At 36.2% G+C, this 25642-nt stretch overlaps 1 protein-coding gene across 7 annotated transcripts in view; it reads right to left on the reverse strand.

Annotated features, from left to right (window-relative positions):
• BIRC6 (baculoviral IAP repeat containing 6) overlaps positions 1-25642 on the reverse strand; it is a 233083-nt gene that overhangs the window by 168036 nt on the left and 39405 nt on the right. For all 7 annotated transcript variants that reach the window (XR_006386023.1, XM_044261802.1, XM_044261801.1 and 4 more), the window contains exons 4-10: positions 21866-22059; positions 18985-19096; positions 16721-16803; positions 13011-13233; positions 12772-12932; positions 8056-8114; positions 1161-2555 (exon numbers count right to left, since the gene is read on the reverse strand). Coding sequence is in view for 6 of the 7 variants with exons in the window: in XM_044261802.1 (XP_044117737.1) it covers positions 1161-2555; positions 8056-8114; positions 12772-12932; positions 13011-13233; positions 16721-16803; positions 18985-19096; positions 21866-22059 (2227 nt within the window). In the remaining variant the exon portion in view is untranslated. The remainder of the gene's footprint in view (positions 1-1160; positions 2556-8055; positions 8115-12771; positions 12933-13010; positions 13234-16720; positions 16804-18984; positions 19097-21865; positions 22060-25642) is intronic.

Here is a 25642-nt window from a genome sequence, read left to right on the forward strand (position 1 = left end):
AAACGAACTATGAGAACTGAAGCTCTCACAACAGTCAACAGGCACATACATGATCGAAAACTTCAAAATCATCCTTCACACCACATAGTATTTTAATGGTTTTTCTAAACTTTATCAACTCTAAATCAAAGTTTAATTAGCCTGAAGTTATTCTGCATTGCTCATTTTTAAATTTTAATTTAATTAATTTTAAATTTGGGTTTTGATGTTATTTGAAGATGTTTCTTCCCCTTATTTCACTAGATGTATTCCAAAGAAGGCCATCTGAACCACTACATTCACCACTACCCTTCCTGGCCAAACTTGCAATTTTAAAGTGAGGAAAAACACGGGTTAATTCCTCCCAAGAACCACAAATAAGATGTATGACTCTCCTCACATCCACTTCTTCTCCTAACCAGTGGCTATAGTTACCTGGTCTTCAAATATCTCCCGGCCCTAAACTCCTACTAAACTATCAATAAGACTATTCATTTTGCCTGACATTGTCAGTAATCCTTTTCAAAAACTGCTTTATTTTTCCAACTCAAAATATATAATAAGAAAAGTAGAGGGAAAAAATGCACACCATGTGTTACTCTGTATGGGGCCTCAGATGCTGTAGCGCTGACTCAACCATTAGCCAAAGGTCAAGAGTAAATCAACAAAAAATTTTATTTGGTAAAACTAGTAATCATTTGCTAAATAATTTTCTTTCAGGAGGAAGTAATAATCAGTATATATATTCTGTGCCCAAAATGTTACATACATTATTTCATTTCATTCTAAGAAGCCTGGTAACAGGCCTTCTTATCCTCGTCTATAAATAAACAAAGGTTTACTGAGTTTAAAGTAACTTGCCCAAGGCCACAACTTTGAGCAGATGCAGAGTCAGGACTCACAGAAACAACAGCAGGTTATTTTCTTGAAGTTAAAGCAGAGAAGATACTTTCTGAGAGACTTATTAACTTATTTACAATTAGAATCCTTACCTAGGGCAGTAGAAAAAAGTTTTAAAAAGTTAAAACAGTATAAAGATTTACCGCTTCATTATAAAAAAATAATAAATTTCTCTCCATCTATATGGATCTAAAATTCATACTAGGTATGCATATAAATGAATGCCATATACACGGATTTTTATAAGATTTGTAGGAGACCCAAACAAACCAACAGCTTACCTTTGGTGCATGCACACAGCCTGTCTGTGCCCGAGCAGTAAATGACAGAAACAAATGTGTCCTGTTCCTCAGTGCCCTCCTTTTTGGGAGGTTCCACTTTGGCCAAAATTTCAAAGTTTGAAAGATCTAATATTTTTACATATCCTCCCTGAGTGGTTATTACCAGGTGTCCAAGAGTAGAAATATCAGCCTTTTTTTCTCGTTCAATGCCATTCTTTGAGGTTAACTGCATTTCCTCAACAGGCTCCTCACAGTCATCTTCCCGATTATCCAATATATCTGGTGGAAGCAAAATGAGCGAGGTAATTGTGTCCTGGGGGTCTTTGATATGTTGGATTTTTATTGGCTCCTCTTCTAAAGTCACTATCCGAGTGGCATAATTCATTTTATAAAGTATTAAATATCCACCACTAACATTCCTCTGCTCAGGCTGAATTATCAAAGGAGTTTGTACATCTGCTGGTGATTCATGTTGGATTACACTAATATTCGCACCATTCACTACAGCAAGATTTGATTCCAGCTCACCTTTCCGTCTATTACATAGTGCAGAGTTTAATTTATTTAAATTATTCAAGGCCTCTACTTGATTTATTGCACTCAAGGATTCAACAGGGCATGTCCGCAGTCCTACCAACAAATGAATTCCATCAGCACAAGGAGTTAGGGAGTCTATACAAAGATTCTCCTCCTCTGCAAACTTTGGCAGCCTTAAGCACTGAACCAAAGTCCCAGGCTTGGGAAACACAGAGTTCCACTTCTCAGAATCTGGAGAGGTAAGGTTGGCCGCTGCGTCTGCAAATTGCTGAATGTAAGTCACAGGAGGATCCTGCAACAACAACTGCTCCTGACTGTCCAGCTCCATTTCAATGATCTGGGGAACGGTGAAACCATCATCATGCAAACTTTTGCTCATTATATTGTTCATCTGTGAAAATATTTTTCCTGCTTTCTCATCAGATTCCTTGATGCTATAAAGAAGCAAAATAGGTAAAGTCCTCCTAACCAGAGGAGAATTTAATTCTGAGTTAGTGCAGGATTCATTGTCAGTTGACCCTTGTTCTGATATACTTTCACCCTGAGTTCTGCTTAAACCATCCAGTGACCTGTGAGAATTACTACTAATGGGTGAGGTAGCGGGAGATTTATATGTTAATAAACCTCCTGCTAATAAACATGGAAAGGGAATGTTGTGTTGTTCCTGGTGCTTTTCCTTTGTCTTTTCACTCTTAGAGTTTGTTAAGCAAGGATTTGCCCCAAGTTCTTCAAGATCCTTAACAGTGTCTTCAAGGACATTTGCCACAATCTCCCACTGAAGTTTCTCAGGCTGCTGCAGAATGCTGAGTGCTGTTATATCAAGGCTCACTTCCATGGCTTCCTTCTGGGACGTATGCCCTTTGAAAAGGAACAATATTCATCAGAATTGGCCTCGAGAATGGCAAGTCACAAATCTTTAGCATAATGCTTTCATTAATTTTCTTTTCTTACTCATCCAATCAGTTAGTGCATTATAATTACATCAGTGGAAGAATTTAAAGTATTTTAAAGGGAAGTTAATGAAATCTAAGATAAATCTACTCAGAAAAACCACTAAGGTATTTAAGAGAGTCAAAATCATTTTTGTTTCAGAATATATTCTCCTGGAACTTTATGAGCAATGTACCCCCACCCCTTTAAAATTTATGAGAAGGATTAAAGAATGAAGACATTATTAGTATAAAATAACAGGATTTCTGTCCTTCCATTCTAAACCAAAAAACACTCAATACCATTAAAACTGTCACGCACTTTATTGAATATCCATGAAACATGATTATAGTGTCAGTTCCCTACCTTATACCATTTAGAAGTAGTCATAGCGTGCTCTCCTCTCTCCTACCCCACCATACTAATTATCAGTTGATTATCACAGTACACAATGTAATCTTAACCTCAGCTTAGAAAAAAATTATAACTAGGAAGGAAAAATTCCCAAAATTTGCCATTTTAAAGTGAAGCACAAAGTGTCTTCTGCATTACCTGCTAATTTATAGCTCATTTAAGGTGAACTACATTACCCCTTAATGAGCTTCTCTCCATTGTGTGCTGTCCCCTTACAAAGAGTACAGAAGTCATTTCTGTCTCAATGCTTGAAACATGCTATGTCTGTCTACACAAAACCCTGCAACAGATGTCACTCAACCCCTAAGCCAAGTACAATCTCTTGATATTGAACTGAAAGTCTGAACTGATTTGTGTCTTTCTCAGTAGCAATAAATCCTATCAGTCAGCAACAACATTATTAGCAACAATAATGTCTAAGTATTTCTTATGGAAAAAAAAAAAAGAACATTGGAATTGGCTTTGGTTTAGGTAAGAAAAATATAGAAGAGTAAAGGAAATAAATATAACTCGACAACTGCATGAAAGTTTGAAAGGTGCCCAAGTAACATAAAACTGAGATTCATGGAACGTCATATACGTAACATGTACTGAAAGTTCTAGTCCCACCATTTCTGTTAACTATTTCGTTAACTATTTCTGCAAAATGCTCATTGACAGCCTTATTAGAATTTCCCATTTTTTGAGGATAATCTTCTCACTTGATATAATGTTGCTATTATGACCTAAAACTGAAATCATTTCTAGTTAAATGGAAGAAAACTGTAACTATAAGCTCAACAGTTTAATCATTTAATGAAGCTGTTCGTTTATGCAACCACTCATCTGGCTATGTTCACATGCGGTCTGTCTGTGCCGCCATGCAAGTTACATATATTAACTCTGCAATTTAGAATCGAAATTAAAAATTGACAATAAGATTTTGATAGCATGTAGTACACTGTAACAAATCTTGAGGATGCTCAACTGTTTACTGGACTAAACTGAAACTTCTATAAATGATTTTTTTAATGATTTTTTTTTAAAGTTATGGTCAGAAATTGCCAGGAAAAAGCTATTTTAGTTTATTCATACAGAGAGAGAGATAAAAACAAAATAACCATAAATTACATATATTAACACACATTTAAGAAATGTTCAAAGTAAACAGCACAGAAAGTGGGACTATTCATTAAGAAGGGCAGATGACAAGTAGCATTATTCCTCTGCTTCTTCCCAAACATTTAAGTAGTATCTAAGAAACAGCCCATGCTGTACATTCTACTTCAGACGACTGACAAAGCACAATGAAAACTGTCAAATACTGCAGTAAGAAATCTGTTATCTCAAAATTTCTCAAACCTACTGGACTACAAAACAAGTTTTTACATAATATAGCTACATACGGACTGCAATACAGTATTCCCCAGGTAATCATTTTGGGAAATCCTTCTCTCCTCTGCTTACTTAGGGAGTGTCAGCCAATAGTTCTCTCAGGCAAACCTTCTGAGGTAAGCAAATAGGTTTTTGTTTTTGGGTTTTTTTTAAAGATTTTTTAATTTTATTTATTTGAGAGAAGATGAGTGAGAGAGAGCATGAGAAAGGAGAAGGTCAGAGGGAGAAGCAGACTCCCCAAGGAGCTGGGAGCCCAATGCAGGACTTGATCCTGGAAGTGCGGGATCATGACCTGAGCCAAAGGCAGTCGCTTAACCAAGTGAGCCACCCAGGCACCCGCAAATAGGTTTTAACTAAGCACTTTTTGAAAACTAAGAATTTCAATTTGAACCCTCCTTCTCTCTCCTGCCATTCTTCCCACTCTTCACAAGAAGCAAATGCATCCTTAATTCAGTTATCTGACCCCAAAACCAATCTTCTCTCTCTGACATCATTTCTTTTTCTTTCTTTCTTTCTTTCTTTTTTTTTTTAAGACTCTATTTATTTATTTACTTATTGGACAGAGAGAAAGTGAGTGAGAGAGGGAACACAAGCACGGGGAGTGGGAGAGGGTGAAGCAGGCTTCCCACCGAACAGGGAGCCCGACGTGTGGCTCGACCCCAAAATCCTGGGTTCATGACCCAAGCCAAAGGCAGACACCCAACGACTGAGCCACGCAGGCGCCCCTAGAAACTTTCAAAAGTCATAAAGTTTAAATGAAAAACAAAAATCTCTTAGTTAAGAAATAAATTCCCTAATTCTTCAGACTGTGTCATTCACTTTGATGGGAATCACCTAGAGTTGGTAAATGTAAATTCTGAAATAGCATCTATGACTTATTTTAGATGCTTCAGGAAAGGAACACATCTCCCACTCATATCATGAGCCTCCATAAACTCGCCAATAAACTACCAATATAACAGAATTAACTTAGAAGATACAGTAGTCCCCCACTTTATAGGCAGGGATACGTTCCAAGAACCCCAGTGGACACTGACTGCACGAAGTACAAAACTCTATATGTACTATGCTTTATCTGTATACATATATATGATAAAGTTTAATTTACAAATTAGGCACAATAAAGATTAACAGCACTATGCTTTATCTATATACATATATATGATAAAAGTTTAATTTACAAATTAGGCACAATAAGGATTAACAGCAATATCTAATAATAAAATAGAAGAATTCTAATAATCTACTGTAAAGAAGTATAAAAGTTATATCAGGGCGCCTGGGTGGCTCAGTGGGTTAAAGCCTCTGCATTCGGCTCAGGTCATGATCCCAGAGTCCTGGGATCGAGTCCCGCATCGCGCTCTCTGCTCAGCAGGGAGCCTGCTTCTCTGTCTCTCTGTGCCTGCCTCTCTGACTACTTGTGATCCCTGTCAAATAAATAAAAATCTTAAAAAAAAAAAAGTTGGGGCGCCTGGGTGGCTCAGTGGGTTAAGCCGCTGCCTTCAGCTCAGGTCATGATCTCAGGGTCCTGGGATCGAGTCCCACATCGGGCTCTCTGCTCAGCAGGGAGCCTGCTTCCTCCTCTCTCTCTCTCTGCCTGCCTCTCTGCCTACTTGTAATCTCTCTCTGTCAAATAAATAAATAAAATCTTTAAAAAAAAAAAAAAGTTATGTCAATGTGTTTCCTCTCCCAAAATATCTTACTATACTGTACTCACTCTTCTTGTGATGATGTGAGATAAAAAACCTACGTGATGAGTTGGAGCAGGATAAATGACACAGGCATCATGTCCTAGCATTATGCTACTACGGACCTTCTGACCATACCATGCCAGAAGGAAAGTTATCTGCTCAGGGCCAAGAGTTGACCAAAGGTAACTGAAAAATTGTGGAAAGTGAAACTGCAAGTAAGACTTGCAGTTTAGACTACTATACTTGCAGTATAGACTACTATACGTATTTTACTACAAATGAATGAACTACTTATAAATCCTAAATGGAGGGAATTAACAATTTTTAATCAGAAGATTTTTTTCTTTCCATACCTACCTTTTAATACTACATAAGAACAAAAGCCCCAACCCTAAATGAGATATCACAGAAAAAGCCAACAACACCACATGGTGACTTTCTAGATACTGGGAAATGAGATAAATAGGACTATATTATCTAAAGGAAGTGAAAAATCAACTAAGCATAGATGAAAAACATAAAAGAAGAAAAGGAATAAAGAAACAGACCAAAGATAGATACTATAATTACAAAAATACCTACTGAGATCATTGGACCCAGAGAAAAGAGCAAAGCTACAGCATACAAAGGAAAGGTTATGGTTAGAATCAAAAACTTTAAGAACAGCATAAAGGAACACTTAGTTCAAACACTTCACTTTACAGAGGAAAAACTGAGGCCCAGAGAGTTTAAATGACTTGACAAGATCAAAGAGTGAATTAGCAGAATTCAAACTCTAACCAGGTCTTCAAGTAACCTGTGACCAGTTTATTATTCTTTCCCAGACTAAGAAAATGCAACTGTAGCCCTTATCCGTTTTTGCAAAAAGACAACAAAATGGGAAAAGCATTATCTTACTCAGACTAATTTTTTTAATGAGTGTGTTCTTTATCTTTCTAGAGCTACATTATATATTTGTAAATTATTCATATTTTCCTACTTTAAAATTCTTTTCATTGTTAAAAATACTTCAAAATACCACTAAGGTTTGACCCTGGATCAGTCTAGTGTTGTCTGGGGGCTTTAAAAAAAATTTCATGACAATTTAGAATTTAGAGAGCGCTTGCTATTCTATACTCAATTCAATTTTTGACAACTGTACTATATAAAGCTGTGTCTCTTCCCCCAGAGATTTAACAAGTTATGAATGTTCTCAGTTCCTGAGATAGGACATTAGAGGACAGTCACAATTTAATAACAGTCACTTTTTTAAAAATACTGGCTACTTCCCAGGTACTATGCTTTACATATTTTTATCTTAATCAGTTGCCAAAACTCTAATTAACAGATGTTAACATACCTCTTTTATGTATTGGGAAAAGTATTCAGCCTATAATAAATGACAAGAATTTGAATTCCGATATGGAAAAACTATTCTGAGATGTACTATTAGCCTTGCCTATTATATAACTACAATAAAATTTGAAGCACACGCTTTCACCTTAATATTTCATAAGACAATGAGTAAGGCAGCACTTACTTGATGCCTGAATGTCTATGATTTTATACTTTAAAATTTATTCTCTCTTTCCCCGTTTTATTTTGGGAATAAAGAACCTTAATTTCAATATTACTTTTATTTAACAACAGAATAAATTATGCAAATAAACTAACACATTCTAAAGAGCTTACTGCCTATTCCTTGACATCTGTGACAAAAATTTAGTAAGACTGTCATTTTAACTTGATTGGCTCAAATACGTACCATTTAAATTTAAGTATGGGACTCTACGTATACTAATTCAGGATCTCTAAAGTTTAACATTTGAGTTTTCTCAATGAGTGTATAGCAATGAAAATGTAGAGTCTGCATTAACTAAGAAATTTAGAATTAAGTAATATTTAGCTCTTCCTATGACTATATAAATGCAAGGATTTAAACAATAGATAATCTGACATTTTTAACATACCTGTCACAGAATCTGATCTGGAATGCTCTTCGCTGTCTGAATCCTCCAGTAAATCATCACTTAAGAACAAAGTAAAAAATAATTTGAATTTCAAAAAAAGGTAAACATATTATGAGACAAAGAACAAAGTTGCAACAACCAATGCTCTGCATCCCAAATGTAAGTATCATACAAAACTATTAAAACTCACTTAAATGACATGTAAGTAGTCTGAGATCATAACTGATTAACAATGCTGGTACTGGATTACCTTAAAATCATGAAATAAGTGAAACAGAATGTGGAAACTAATAAGAATCTGTAATAAAATCTGTAGGGATTTGAAGACTGTTAAGGTATGACTGGGAACAGTCGGTTAAATAAACAGATAAAAGAGTGAGGCAGCTAATAAAATCAAGTACAAGCTTCAGGTAGTAAAGTTTTAATAATTATTGTATTACTGAATTCTGGAAAGTTGTCCTAAAACCAAATAAAAGAGCTACATAAGTGTGTGTTTCTGTTCACATACTCTTTCTCACACAACACATACACAGACACCCACAGGCATTTCATTTTTATTTTGTGTTTGCTTTCCTTGTTTTGGAAGGGGTAATAACAACTCCCTAAACAAGCAGGGAAACTAATATAACTCAGTAGTTAGGGTTTAAGAAGAGAGGAGGTCCCTCATTTACTCTCTACTCAGATTGTTAAGACATTGCCAGCCTCCCTCTTTGCATCCATCTTTATCCTTACTCTCATCTGTTAGCAAACAAGAAAATAATTTAATAAAAGTGCTCTAGTACAGTATGAGACTGTCTGTACTCTAACAAACAGCACTTCTGTGGCAGTTCTAAAATTCTGATGATCTCAAATAAAAAAAATTAAAAGTAGAATTTTGAAGGAAAGAAAATATTAACTTTCTCTCTTTGAAACAATATATTTCACTTACAACTGAAATAACCAGGCACTACAGTAATTTTAAATGAAATACAAGTTAGTAATCTCTATTTAAAAAAAAAAGTTTGGGGGCGCCTGAGTGGCTCAGTGGGTTAAAGCCTCTGCCTTCGGCTCAGGTCATGGTCTCAGGGTGCTGGGATTGAGCCCCATATAGGGCTCTCTGTACAGCGGGGAGCCTGCTTCCCCCTCTCTCTTTTTCTGCCTGCCTCTCTGCCTACTTCTGATCTCTGTCAAATAAATAAATAAAATCTTTTAAAAAAAACTTTGAAGTAAGGGGCAGGGAAAGGGACAGGGCTCAGTTAGACGCTTCTGACAAATTTCTACGTTTTAAATTTTTCAAGTGGAAATAACTGTCCATGAAACAATTCTGTGCTATAATTTAAATAACAAAAAAAGTGTAAAAGTTCAAGATCAGCTGTTAATTAGCCTTAAGCTATTTAAATACTAATTGGCTGATTTCAGAGAATTAATAAGGAAAAATAAATAAATTGGAAAAATAAACCTCAGAGGAAATATTAATCATTGGGAATTATCCAAAATAAAGAACTCCAAACTAAGACACAATAGTTTTCAAGTATGGAAGGGTTTTCACATTAAAAAAAAAGACAACCAAGTATTATACAGCTATCAGGAAAAAAGGTGAAATAAAGTAGTTGTATGTTTTGCTTTCTTTTTTATTTATTTTATTTTTATTTATTTATTTAAGTAGGCATCACACACACCCAAATGTAGAGCCCAACACAGGGCTTGAACTCATGACCCTGAGATCAAAACCTGAGCTGAGATCAAGAGTTGGATACTTAACTGACTGAGCCACCCAGGTGCCCTAAGTAGTTGTATATTTTAAGAAGGTATTCAAGGTGTCTTGATATGAAATTACAAATAATGTTACAAAGCCTTGCCAGATAATCATCTTTAACTGGCAAAAAAAAAACAAATCAACACAAAAAAAACTCTAAAGTTTTTCAAAATATAATCTTTTCTTTAAAATATTATGTGATAGGAAAAAAATGGTTGAACTGTACACTGAGGGTAAATTTTATGATCTGTATCCCTTAATAAAATGAATATGGGTTAAAACAAATAAATACATATTAAAAATTTTATATATATAAACGTTAACATAACTGGATGATGTGACTATGGGTTCTCTGTTTTGTCAAGTTACTTCTCCATATTGTCTAATTTTCCTATGTTGAGCATGCATTAGGTTTGTAACAGACACTAGATTCACTAAAGCCTTTTACATGTGCAAAACCTTTTGCAGAGTAACAAACATGCAAAATAAATAAGACATATGACTAAGTTTTAAACAGTTAGTTATGATTATCTATTTTGAAAACTGAAGATACTAGTATCACATGGATACCTCAGCTTTGATATATCAATACTATATACACAACTTCAAAGTTAAATGCATGAAATTTTTACCAATTTAAAAAATATAACATACAAAATGAGACAAAAATGTTAATTCATTTAATTTAAACATGTTCTCAAATAAATAATCTTCCTTCCCAAATATTCTTCCCTGAATACATTCAGAACAAAGACAAATGTTGCCTTTCCAGTAGAAATGGTCAAAAACAATCCAAAAGCAAACTATACTGCTAATTAAGCTTCTTGGCTAAGTTTTAACTTGTTCAATTAACATATTATTCTTTGAGCTAATGAAACTCACACAGTATATTTTTAAATAAATACACTGTACACTGTATATTGTGCCACAAAATCAGTATTAGTCTGGTTCTGTATATTCGATACCAATGCAACGGAAATCCTGCTACCTTTGGGGGAAGGGAAAGCCAGAGAAGGAGACTCAGTTTAGAGAGGAAGTTCCACCTCTACAGCTTCCTCCTAGCACCCCAACCTAAGAGTACTCTTTCTATATGAATCGCTTCACTTTCTCAGAAAAGGGTCCTTCTACCCTAGAAAAACTACCTCTTAGAAGCACACAGAGATCTAGATCTCAACTCCAGCACATTACCCCAACATAGTGCCTGTCCACCCGAGATCCTGGGTGTTTACTGAAAATGTACATTTTACCCAAGTGTGTGTGTGTGTGTGTGTGTGTGCACCTATGTGTGTAATCTTAAAAAGTACGTCTTCATTCAATTTTTAATCCCCAAATTACAAAACTCCAAGACAAACGTTCTATTGTGTGTGTGTGTGTGTGTGCACCTATGTGTGTAATCTTAAAAAGTACATCTTCATTCAATTTTTAATCCCCAAATTACAAAACTCCAAGACAAACGTTCTATTTAAAAACAGTGTTCAGAGGCCCCTGGATGGAGCAGTCTGTGAAGCACCAACTCTTGGTTTCGGCTCAGGTTGTGATCTCAGGGTGGGCTCCGCACTCAGCACACAGTCCACTTCCAATTCTCTCTCCCTCTCCCTCTCCCATTTGTGCTCTCTCTCTAAAATAAGTAAGTAAATCTTCAAAAAAATAAATAAGTGCTCAGAAGCACATACCAATTTCATTATCTCCTATTAATTTTCCACTATCTTCTAAGAAAATCACAGAGCTCAAGCACACTTACTTTCTAGTCCTATTGACAAATGTGGTCAAAACTCAGAAACAGGCCACCTGCTTTTCCATCAAGCTGGGGATTTATTCATAGGATTTATAATAACTGAGAATAGTCATGAAGCTTTAATTCAGTCTGTTTCAGAACTCAGCCACATCTACCTGCCCATAATTTATATTTACCTACCCATAATTTATATGTATCATTACCAAGAAAGACTAGACAGAGGTAACCTTCCCAACTAATATACTGTGAATTTTCCATTAATTCCATTAATGAAACAACTTGCACTAATAAAGTTTTACATTAGTTCTTAACAAAAGTACATGTCACCAAACGGACTGTGAAGTAAAATACTGTTAAATCACTGACTGTGGTCTAACGTCTATCACACATCATTAACATAAGAAGCCCCTGCAAGTGAAATGACAGATCACCTCAGCATCAGGACATCTGATCAGTTATAGGCTCCATTTCACACTGCTACCTTCAGAATCTTAAAAGGGAGTAGCTTCTACTGCTTAAGACAAGTTGAGTGGTTTTGGAACCCTTCATTCTGTCTGCTTGAGAATACTGCATATGTTGCTCCTATAATCCTAGCCCAGTTTAGAGTTAACAACTGTAGTGTCTTGGGAGATGAGTGGGTAAAGTAAAATAATACTCTGACTCTCCAGCCACCACAGAGATCAAATACAGCTACAGAAATCAAAACTGTCATAAAAGCTGAATGGAAGAGAATCCAACACACAACAATTTTACCAAAATGTCTGTACAGCGATAATGACCATGTCTCAACTCATGCCTGACTACTGATAAACTGATTTCAGATCATCTTGCCTAGCCACAGGTTATTTCACTATTCATTAGCACTTCTACAATTTGAGGTGCTAATGAAAACAAGTGGAAACCAAAATCATTTGGTTCAACTGCCCTAGGAAAAGATTTGGAAGGTAAAATAACAAGTTTAATCCAAGGATTTTGTTTCATTGCTTAGACTTTATTCTTTAGTGCAGCAACTGTTTCTATTTGGCATAGACTGAGACATAAAATAAAGTACATTTTACAGACAATGGCATTTTTGAATGAAAATTTTTGTCAAGAATCACACAGCTCTTCCAGATTTTACAACTAAATGTTTGTTCTCTACTCTCTTGAACTAATAATTTTTTCTGCCCCTTTAATTAGAATTAAGAAAATATAAAATTCAGGAAAACACTAACTTTTATAAATGCCACTAAAAAAATTCACATACCTATCTCCTTCCAATTTTGGTATGTCTGAGCAGCTAGAGGAGTCTTCCAACCACGCCAGAGTTGGTCTCCTTGATTCAACTGCCGAGCTTGGTTCTCCCGACAGAATAAGCTGTTGTACAATTGCTGGGTCATATGCATTAATTTCAAACTTCAAGTGCACCTAAATGAATGACAAGCCTACGTTTAAGACTGATTTTTTCCTCAATGACTAATCTGTTACTTCATAATTGAAACATACCTTCATAAGTTTGGAAACATCCCATATGCAGATCTTTCCTCGTTTTGTTGCAGCAGCTAGAAAATGAGGGCAGCTCCCCGAGCCAAAGCAAGCTATTCTGTCAGTTCCATCCGTACAGGGAAACTGTGCAGGACTTGTTGCGAGAGTGACAGACAACGGCACATTCTGTGTGTGCTCACCTTTCACAAACGGGCAGTTTGGCGAGTGTCTCTCGTGTTCAGACCTTTACATAGATGAAGGAAGGAAAAGTTTAGTGAACAACAAAGCTGTCAAGTCTGTGGCTTAAAACAGAACTCCAGACCATCTTTTCTTTTTTAATAAAACAACTGAAATATGTTTTATTAAAAAGACTCAAATGCCACATTATTCAATCTTATCAAGATCACTCTAACATATCCAACCACTTACTGTAGCAGCAGATTTTATTCCCTTTAATGGATTACACATAAAATCAGTCTCTGACGAAACAGAATGTTATAGTATAATTTATACTATATTCACATATTGATTAAATTGTGTCAAGTCTGGTATTTCCTCACACATTTCAATTTAAAGTTCTCCATAGAGGTACAGCATGGTGACAAAAGGTAACAATATTCTATTATATACCTGAAATTTGGGAAGAGGATGTATCCTAAATTAGATCAACACAGGTACACACAAAAAATGGTAACTGTGTAGAGGTGATGGATATATTCATTAGCTTGACTGTGGCAGTCTTTTATATATACCAAAATATCAAGTTGTACATCTTAAATATATACAATTTTTACATGTCAAAGATACCTCTATATAGCTATTTTAAAAATTACATATAATTATATGCCTATCTATATTTATCAGCAGCCACAACTATAAATGACATATAGTAAAAACTCAATAAATGTCACATCACAAAAAACTTTTTAGTAAAGATCTGAAAGCAAAAAGATCTACAGAGTATGGATAAAATGACCTATACTAAGAACAAGAAATACATCTTATACATGCACTACAGGATGAGCCCAGATAAATAATTTCAAAGCAAAATATCTTTCCAAAGAAACACAGAAAGATAATATTCATTGATTATACATTATTTCTGTCACATAAATGCTTAATGAGCAAAAAGAAATGTTAAATTTATTTACCTAGAAAATCCTAACATGTTCAATAGAAATACAACACTAGAAATTCTCAAGACTGGTATAACTACTCTAAAAATCTCAAATATTGAAAGCAGGATCAACTCTAACACTTAAAAATTATGCCTCCAACTTTGTGACTACTTTCTTTCTGGTTATTCTTTTTTTTTTTTTTTTTAACTCTCACTAGCTGTAATTACAAGGCATTATCTGAAATGTCAGGATGCTGCTACCAAAGAATTTCCATGGCAAAGAAGGGACAACTATACTTACAAAATATGCTATTCCTTAGGGCGTGTATGTTTCTTTTTACAAGGTACCTACAACTTACCTATATCCAAATGTAAGCTCTGGACAATCTTGCAATATGCAAATGTCTTAAATAATTGTTTTTACAGGACATCCCCAAGCACAAATTTTGACTGGATTCCCTCCCAACTAAATCCTAGGGTATTTTCCTCTTTCCACCCTTTTTTCTTCCCTGAGTTTTAACTTTTTAATTAAAATATTATTTACACGAGTGACACGTAACTATATAAAATAAAGCTAAATGCACTCAATTATAATATCCAGTTCTAGTAATCTCTTTTCCCACTTCCAATAACCACTTTTATGAATTTAAGTGGTATACTTCTAAAATATTTTTGTAAGTTTTCATATACATGTACATAAGGATTTTTTCATTTTAAATGAAAGTACTACTGTATGAATCATCCTACAACAAACTTCCTGACACAATAACATAACTCAAAGTTATTGATGGTGAATAATAGCAAACTACTGATTTTTTTCATTGTTGGATAATAGATTATATGAGCATACCACCTTTTATTTGACTATTCCATCCTGACAAACATTTAAGATGATTCCAGTTTTTCACTACAGTTAACCATCCACTTTATGCCTCCTTGCATATAAGAGGAATTAATTCTCTCAGGTAAATAAGTAGAAGAGGAATTGCCAGATAATAGGACATGCTCATTTTATTTTTTAAAAACTTCAATCTCCCTCCAACTAGGTCTATCAACTCCCGCCATCAAATTATGAGAGTCCCATTGTCTACCTGCAAGTGCTCCTTCCCCCGCCCTGTACAGATTCACAAGGTACCTAGGCTCAGCTTCCCAACTCTCTTCAATCCTGTTCCCTCCTATCCATTTAGAACGATGTCCTCAAGCCCTCAGAGATGCTACCAATTGCTTAAATTTGAGGAATCCTGAATCCTGGGGCAAGAAGAGATAGAATCCTTGACTCCCTGACCATGTCAAGAAACGACAGGTTTTGGGGCGCCTGGGTGGCTCAGTGGGTTAAAGCCTCTGCCTTTGGCTCAGGTCATGGTCCCAGAGTCCTGGGATTGAGCCCCACATCGAGATCTCTGCTCAGCGGGGAGCCTGCTTCCCCCTCTCTCTCTGCCTGCCTCTCTGCCTACTTGTGATCTCTGTCAAATAAATAAATAGAATCTTTTAAAAGAAAAGACAGGTTTGACAGTAAAAGCTGAATATTTGAGTCAATTTCCTCCCCCCAAAATATTTATGAATAAAGTTACATTCTATAATGTCCTGGTAAAATTCTTCAGGGCTGGGTGAAATAACTGAGGATCAATCTGAGAAACTAAAAAATACATGTTAAAATGGTTTCTATATATATAAATAGTTTCTAGGGGAAAAGACTGAGTTCCAAACAGAACCTTAACCTACACTGAAAACTGCACATGTTCAACTCTTAGTCCACAGATAGATGCAACTTCCATTTTTCATACAGTAAACCCTACTGCAAGCTGGAATCTGTATGTACACTCCGACAGGCTGTAGCTAGTTCACTCCATACATATCAGCTGATTAACATTCAGAAACCTCAAACTAATTTTACTACAAATCCTGGCTCCATCACTAATCAGCCATATGCCCTTTGGCAAATTTTATTTTCCTTATTTAGAATGGGATAATAATTTCTATCCCTCCTATAAAATGAAGATAGTAATAACTGAAATATGAGAATTAAACAAGTCAAAAATATATAAAGTGCTTAGGATGACACCTGGTACATAGCATTATATAAATATTTGCTCTTATTATTACTATTTCTATTTCTATTAATAAGGCCTCAGCTATTTTTTTAATAATTAGGTTTCAATACATGATCTCTAATGTTAACCAAGTTCTAAACGTTCACCTATTAGAATTCAAAATCACCACCAACTCCCTAAAATTACTTCAAAGTTAAAAATGTAACTCATAAGGTCCTGCTCCATGGATTCCCTACTGACAGGCTGCCAGCAACTGACCAAGATCACACTGCTGAAGTTAACCATGCTGTATCAACTTACTTACCATAACCTTCTGGTTCACGGCCTAATTCTATTCTATGGCACTTCTCCCATGTGGATTTTAGGAAGTCAAAGACCTTGGCTACTCTACACCAAGTGATGGGACAGAGCAAAGACAGTGTTATCTCGTTCTCTTATGACAATGGCAAAAATACAGATGGAAGAAAGCAAGAATATCATTCTATCTAGATGAAAAACGGAAAATTCAGAAGCTTACTTCTGGATGAATTGAGCCTATTATGTCCAGAAAAAGCAACACTCACCAAGGTTCATCAGTAGGCTCCCAGCAAACAAGACACACACTGCAAGTAAAGCACATGGCTCTGTCGTCTCCAGATGAGGCAGGCTGCAAATTCATGATGAAGACAGTTATGGTTAATAGTAAAATATCCTTTTAATAAAAACTCTTCTAAAAACGTTCATAATCTTGGGTAAAAAAGCACACTGAGGAAAAGACAATTAGCCTATACACTGATTCCAAAAATACAGTGAATGCCCAAATGTTTTAAAAATTTACTGCTTTACTTGAAAAAGTGTGTTCTATCAAAAAATGAGCACTAAAACATGGAAGCACACACATACTCAGTCTCTAATCTTAGCATCTTCTAAATGTGTTACTGAAATGGTTGAAATAGAGTCTAATGTATTTTATTATTAAAAACTGAATCTCATCCAACTGCACATGAAAGGCCAAATAAAAAGGAAAAGCAAAGTGAACCTAATTCATGTATTCTTTAGTTACACAAGACAAAATGTCATATATATAAAATAATACATCAAAATCTGAACTAAAATACAGTTCTGATGACAAACATTACTATTTTTGAGGACTCACTCGACTTAGCACCTACTATTCATATAGATGTAAATTCATTTACATTTTTTTAAATTAAGAATAATCAATCCCGGGGCACCTGGGTGACTCAGGGGGTTAAAGCCTCTGCCTTCAGCTCAGGTCAAGATCCCAGGGTCCTGGGATCGAGCCCAGCATCGGGCTCTCTGCTCAGCAGGGAGCCTGCTTCCCTCTCTCTCTCTCTACCTGCCTCTCTGCCTACTGTGATCTCTGCCTGTCAAATAAAATAAAAAAAAATTTTTTTAATTAAGTTGAAAAAAAAAAAGAATAATCAATCCCTAACACAGGCAGAAGATTCTAGAAAATCTATGACTTGATCTCTTTGCAAGGATGGAATACAATGAACAAAAATTCAACAGAAAAAATACCAATGCATCACTTCACAGAGACTGTTTCAGGAAATAACACCAAACAACAATGAAGACAAATTATCAGGAAAAATGGTCCATATTCAAACTTCAAGTTACAAAAATAATTTCAGTAATTCTAGGATTAGCCAGCCTCCAAATTGATATATTTTTATTTTCTTTTTTAAAGATTTTATTTATTTATTTAACAAAGATCAAGAGTAAGCAGAGAGGCAGGCAGGGTGGGGGGAAGAAGGCTCCCTGCCGAGCAGAGAGCCCGATGCAGGGCTCGATCCCAGGATCCTGAGATCATGACCTGAGTTGAAGGCAGAGCCCACTGAGCCACCCAGGCACCCCCAAACTAATGTGTCTTTAAATGTAAATCTGACAGACCATGAACAACAGTCAAATATATACGAATTACTGATTTAATTTATTTAAGATATTCCAAATACTTCAAGACAACTAAGGAATAATCACTCTTCAGATTCTTTACAATAGTTACTTCAATATATTTCAAATATTGTTGAATTCTAAAATTAAGTAAGCACGCTTTAAACTGACATGTAAGTATTAAATTGCTTAGATTCTTTAGCAGTGGTAAGCCATTCTACCCCACCCAGTTTAAGCCTCCTTTAATACATAATCCCCATCTGAAGTCAATTTTCTTAACTTTCCTCTACTTTAGCTCAGTGAACCTCTCTCTTAATGTCCCACTCTCATCTTTTTGTCACACGAATCCCTATCCTGTACACTCTCCTCTTTTCCTACATAAATCTCTTTTCCTTGACTAATCATTCCCCTTTCTGTACAATTTCTTAATCGGTTCTTCAACATATATATTCAGACCGCACTGTACCACCTGCAATGCTGATTCTACAGTTATACATAAGTATGTGGGTAATTTATATCCCAACCAAAATTAGAGTCTGACCAAAATTAAGAGTTTCAGGAGTAACTGCAGTGTTACTTTTGTTGCATTATCCTCAGTATCTACTACTCTGTTATGAATGCAGAAATCAAGAAGTGAAAATAAACACACATCCAATGAGAACACTTTCCAAAAGCAAATCTGAAGAATACTGCCTGGCTTCTGAAAGAGAATAGTTTATGAAGCATTAATTCAGTTGTTAGTTACCTGTAACAAACTTTTTTTTCTCTTTATGCAAAGGTACAAGAATAAAACAAAACTCACACAAATGCATACACACAAGCACACAGTGAGGTTGCATAAAGCAAGTTTTTTGAGAAAGTAATAAATGGTAATGATTTTACTGAAGACTACAAAAACATACTGAAAAAAAAATGTTTTTTGAGTCTTTTTTACCTGATGATAAAATCCAGCTTGAGCCATGGGATCTGGCTGTGCCCATCGATAGCCTACATGAGGCCATGAGGTAAACGTCTCCCGTCTGTTGGCTTCACTATACATCAGCGATCTACAATAAACATATTTTATGTAATTGAAGTTAGGTATCAAATTATAATGGCACTCCTACTTAACAATGAAAACAAATTTTACTGGATTATCAACAAAATCTGGGAATGGTCTAATGACTTAAGTTCAAATGTATATTTTAAACTAAAAACCGATCGCTTTTAGGAATTTCCCTTAAACACTATAGGAAAAAAGAAAACTATTGATGTCCACAACTGATAATTTCCAGGCATAGATTAAATTAACGAATGTTGCATAATTACCAAGCAGAGACCACAAAATCTGGAGACATAAAGACAGTCATATGCTTTTATCATGTGCCAAGTCTGCATAAATGGATAAAACCACAACCAAAGGAACAGTGGTTTTATCTCAATCATGTTGAGAAAGTGTTTTCCAGTTGAATTTTAATTTTTTTTTAGTTTTTTAAGTAGAAAGCAGTTTTCTTTCTGTTCTTTCTCCAGAGAAATCCTTTTCAAGCAAAGCTGTACTCTCCAGGGAATTACCAAAAAAGAAAATCTTCATATATGTTCTCATATTAAAATATATTACCTCATTGAGAGTAAACATATAACCTAAAGTATTTTTTTAAAGAGTTGCTTTAAAAAAAAATTTTTTTAAATTTACTTTTAGTAAGCTCGGTGCCCAACACTGGGCTTGAATTCATGACACCAAGATCAAGAGTGACATGCTCTACCAACCGAGCCAGCCAGGCACTCAACCTAGAGCCTTAGTTCAAAGAATGATACCAAACTTAGAATAAGTCCAAATGCTTTCAAGAAAGAAAGGACTGTAAGCAAAGGTTACTCTTCCAAACACAAAAGTGCAAATGATAACAGGAAAGAAGAAAAGGAAAACAAAGTGGAAAAGGTCATCACAGTGAAACCAGAAAAATACATTTCTCTAAATTCTTCCCAAAATTAGCACATAATTTCCTATACTATTGCTAGTGAGCTTAGATTTAACTCATAGTTGTGTTCTGGTTTGAAAAAAACAAAGTTGTTGGGTTAGAAAAGCCTTATCATTTACAGGCTATAGATGTCTTCAGGATTTGTGTCAGAAAACCAACCACCCACTTATTTGTATTACCAAACAAAAGAGCAATAGCATCTAACAGACCCTAACTCAAACCTCCAACAGACCTATGTTCATGAATGTCCTCCTAAGTTCCTAGATTCATTCTTAATGAAACAAATACCACAGACTACATCAAAATTAGTATTTTAAGACATTTAAACACCTCCAGAAACACAATATCCTATCCAGTGAATGCATTTCCTAAAATAAGACATTCACCACAGCTTGCAAAGATTTCTTTAGAAACCCAGCTACTATTTGCAAAGAAAATAGCTCTGAAGGGCTGTTTTATAATCTCAAGACAGGCACAGCTCTAGGAAAAGAAATACTTATTCCAGGTACATTTCCCCCCTCTCCAGACATCTTCTAAGGAATATTTTAATGATAACCAAATCCCATATTACCTGGTAGCTATTCAGATTAAATATTCATATTAAAAATGATAGTTTCCATATTTACCCAAAAGACAGAAAATGCAGTATTACTATACAATATAAAAACCCTTCTCAAATGTTAATACAACCAATAGAAGTTATTTACATAATAACAGAATCACTCCACAACAAAAAATGGGCAACTAGTCAAGCAGAAGTCTCAGTTTACCAAGAGCTAAGCTATTAAGTATCGCAAACTAATATAAGAGCCACACTTAAAAGAAGTTAATATATTCAGCAGGAGCTTTGCTAATATCAGCATGAAAAAAAAGCGTTAAGAAGTTATAATTTACATCCAGTGAAAATGTGAAATGGTACGTGGGAAGGCAAAGTGAACTTATCAGAACTGCTAAATTTAATATTTCCTTATAGCATTTCTAAACTTAATACTTTTGGTAAGAATCTAATGTTATGGGGCGCCTGGGTCGCTCAGATGGTTAAGCATCTGCCTTAGGCTCAGGTTATGATCTCCAGATCCTGGGATTGAGCCCGCGAGCTCCCTGCTTAGCGGGGAGTCTACCCCTCTGCCTCTCCCCCCGCCCACTCTCTCAAAATGAATAAATAAAATCTTAAAACAAAACAAAAAAAAGAATCTAATGTTATTTCAAACAGAAATCATTTAAGTTTTTAAATGAACATATTACTGGCTTTTTAATTAGTTTTGTACAAAGCAAGACCTCAATAAATCTCTACTGAAGAAAATAATGGTTGAGGTATGATTTCTGTAATGGACACTGTTTAAATCCAGGGCAGGCAGCATAAAAATCTTAATTCAAAATTGCCCTAACTGGTGCTCGCTTCGGCAGCACCTATACAAAATTGCCCTAACTGATTTAACTCTCTTCTTTTTGTAAGTAGGAAATAATATATGGCTCTTATACATAGGTTCTGGCACAGCTTTTCAATTTATGAAAATTCATCTCAAAGGTCACAAAATTTCATCAAGCAAAATAATTCTTATCTATTGAATAATTACATTTTTAAGGAGACTCAAATATTTACTAAGTACAAAGCTGGATTTTTCAAAACAGTTTTATGACCCCTTTAAATACCTTCCAAGCAAGCACCAAGAGAAATTGTTTAACAGCAATTCAAGTACTAATTCACTTCAGTATTTTGTATGAGAATCTGAATGGTTTTCCAAAATATTTTGATGAAATACATTTTGAATCATAATTAAATTTTTGTTATTCTTGGTTAATCCAAAATCCTAATCAATTCAATTTCACTGTAACATCTCTTTATAAGCAAGTTTATACCTGTCCACAGAACGGCCTGGCCCCACTCCAAGTTCTGGACGAGCACTAGGTAAGAGGTAAGACAATCTGTCCATCACTGAGGATGCCACAGGTAAGGCAGCAACATTTTGATTTATTTTCTTGAGTTCATTCACAATGGCACTGGCAATGGACTTCAACACATGATGAGGAAGATGAAATGTAACTGTGGCCCACTGAAATAAATTGGGAATGTAAGCAAAGGAAAATGTACTCAACAGTTTAAACCAAAACTGTAACTTATACATTATAAAATAAAGAACTATTCAGCAGACTCGAGTTACTCCACTCATTCATTATTCAAAGCAGGAGCTTGCAATCAGTAAAAAAATGAAACTACAATTAGAAAAAAACAGCTTAGAACCTGATGGTAACACATCTTACACAAGCATCAATGATTTAGAATAACAAAACTCACCCATTATTTTTTATACTCCTCCAGCACATTTACAATGTTAAGCACAAACTAGGTGTTCAAACCTCTCTGTTTATAAGAATGTACTTGTACAGTGTAGCGCTACTGTACACAGGCATAGGCATATGAGGATTTACTTCAGTTTAGCAGATGATTATGTATTTATTGTGATCACTATACACAGAGTAACGAAAAGCAAGGATCTTATAGTCACACAGACTTGGATTCCAAGATCATCGTCACCATCAACTATGTGACCCAGGTCAAATTAATTTCAGTCTCCAGCTTCTGTAATATGAGGACAAATGGGATGCCTGGGTGGCTTAGTTGGTTAAGTAACAGACTTCAGCTCAGGTCATGATCCTGGAGACCCAGTATGGAGTCCCACATCATCTCCTCATAGGGTTCGCTGCTCAGTGGGGAGTCTCCTTCTCCCTCTGACCCTCCCCCACTGTCATGCTTTCTCTTCCACGCAAATAAATAAATAAGATCTTTTTTAAAAAGAGAGAGAGGAAAAATAAATACCTACTCACACAAGTTTTTTTAAAGATTTTATTTATTTATTTGACAGAGATCACAAGTAGGCAGAGAGGCAGGCAGAGAGAGAGAGAGAGAGAGAGAGAGAAAAGGAAGCAGGCTCCCTGCTGAGCAGAGAGCCTGATGTGGGGCTCGATCCAGGGACCCTGAGACCATGACCCAAGTCAAAGGCAGAGGCTTAACCCACCAAGGCACCCAGGCGCCCCCACTACTCACACAATGTTCTTATGAAAATTCAAGTGAGAACTGGTATAACGTTTAATACAGTAAGCATTCAACAAATATTAATTATAATTACTTAACATTAAAATTATTTTAAAAGGAAGCAAAGATGCTAAGTATTATCCTTCTGGAGAAATAAGTCTATAAAATAATTTCATTTCTATATCCTTCCTTGCTCACCTATGGTTTCCACTCTGTCTAGTACATTCTAGGCAGCCTACTAACTTATAACTTATCCATATAACTAGAAAAACTTTTGGACAGAAACAGGACTTGAATTGCTAGAAAGAAAGAAAGAGTGACAAAGAAAATGAAAGCCTCCTATTTTGTTCCTAGAACTGATCCACTCATAGATCCAGAGCTCCTTGTCTGAAATCCCTCGAGAAAGGGCACTGCAGTAACGCCCAGCATACGCTGTAAATCGTACTCCAAACATTCCACAAAGGTACCTGCAGATGTGCACTAGTCATGTCGACTGGGAAACAGAAAATAGTATGAGCTTTCAGGCTTTACAATGAAGTAGCACTGAACTGATGTAAAACATCACTGTGGTGTTTTAGTGCAAGTAGGAACTTAGGATGGTCAGACGGTTAATGGCGTTTTGGACCAAAGTTATCTCCGTGAGCTCTGGGGATCCCCATATCTATCTTGCAGTTATTTGTCCAGTTCCCAAAAGCGTAACTGGACGAGATATAAAATAGGCAACCAGAAAAATTTCCACGATGTTTCTCTAGTCCTCTCTAAGAACTACGAAAGGAAGAAAGGCCAAGTGGAAGCCCCTCGAACTTCCATTCTCTACAAATCTACTAAACCAGAGCAATACCACATTCCTGAGGAAATTTCTGAGATTAACGCCATTGTAAGAGACCTGAAAAATAAAGGGGAATTCAGACTATGTCAGTTTGGTTTAACTGGCCTGTTTGGCCTATGCAAAATGTAAATGAATCTGAGAGAAAAACTGTGGACTCTAAACTGTCAGGAGACGTTAACTGCAGCTGTTATTCCAGATGGGGTACCTTTACTAAAGCAAATCAACAAATCCTTGATATCTGGTAGGCAGTTAAGTTCTCTGAAATACCTCTTTTCTCTATACTAATTTTTAAGAACCATCCAAAAGCAGCCTGCTTTTATCTGGCAGTAACAATCAATCTTCGGTCCTACCCTGGGACTGTTGCTCATGTTCTCTCCCATATGTAGTCCATGGAAATCTTGATCAACTTAACATCCTGCAGACCACCACACTGGCCTACTGCATCATGCTGTAACACACTCTAACATCACGCTGATGGGTCCAGATAAGAAGTAGCCAGGAACTCACATGCCTTAGCAAGACATATGCAAGCCAGAGAGGATAATAATGCCCAAAAAACTCAGAGTCCTACAACCATTGTAAAGCTCCTGGAAGTCCAGTGGTCTGATCATGTCAGAATATTTCCTCCAGGGGCGCCTGGGTGGCTCAGTGGGTTAAAGCCTCTGCCTTCGGCTCAGGTCATGATCCCAGGGTCTTGGGATCGAGCCCTGCATCGGGCTCTCTGCTCAGCAGGGAGCCTGCTTCCTCCTCTCTCTCTGCCTGCCTCTCTGCCTACTTGTGAGCTCTGTCTCTAAGAAAAAAAAAAAAAAAAAAGAATATTTCCTCCAACGTGAAAGACAAGTTGCTACAACTTACAGAAGCAAACAGCAAAAAAGAGGCATAATGCTTGGTGGGCCTACCTGAATTCTGAAACCGCTCTCGGCAGATTTCAATGCGCTACCCTAACTCAATTATCTAAGAATACAGGCACAGACCAAGAAGCTCTGCAGCAGGTCCTGGCTGCACACAAGATGTTCAATTTTACCACTGACATATTCCCTGACACTAGATGTGTGTATGGCAAGTAAAGATCCTGAAAGGCCTGTCTGGCAAGCTGAATTAGGATAATCACTGGCACAATGCTAGGGTAAAGCCACACCATTCCCTGTAAACGTAACTGCTCTTTTCAGAAACAGTGTCTGGCTTCTCAGTCCCTGACAGAAATTAATACCAATCCATGATCTGTGCGATCAGAGGCAACTGGGGAGCTCAGTCAGTTAAGTGTCTGACTCTTGATTTCAGCTCAGCTCTTGATCTGAGGGTCATGAGATCAAGTTCCGCCTGGTGCTCTGCACTCACTGGGAACTGCGGGAGATTCTCCCTTTGCCCCTACTCCAGCTCACACATGTGCAAGAGCGCTCTCTCTCTCTCCCTCAAATCAATCAATCTTTAAAAAAAAAAAAAAAAAGCCTGTGTGATCAGAGCTGTCCATCATAAACTAGATGTGAAATGACATAACAAACCATAATACTAGGAACAAAAGACAAGTCTCTTTTCATTGAGTGGTTTGTAAGAGATCATTCTTGAGAAAGTCCAACAGGCCAGTCTGGGACAAGCTGAATAAACAAGTAACCCAGCTTTCTATAATACCTACTCTTGTTTTAACCCCTCCTTCTCATTCTACACTGATGGCTTCACAGAGAACTCCATACAAGGTACTTGTGGAAGAAAACCCTTGGCTCTGATGCACAGATGGCTCTGCATATTTGGCTGGTACCACCCTAAAGAGATGGCG

This window comes from Neovison vison, chromosome 8 (assembly GCF_020171115.1).
Source record: "Neovison vison isolate M4711 chromosome 8, ASM_NN_V1, whole genome shotgun sequence".
NCBI lineage: Eukaryota > Metazoa > Chordata > Mammalia > Carnivora > Mustelidae > Neogale > Neogale vison.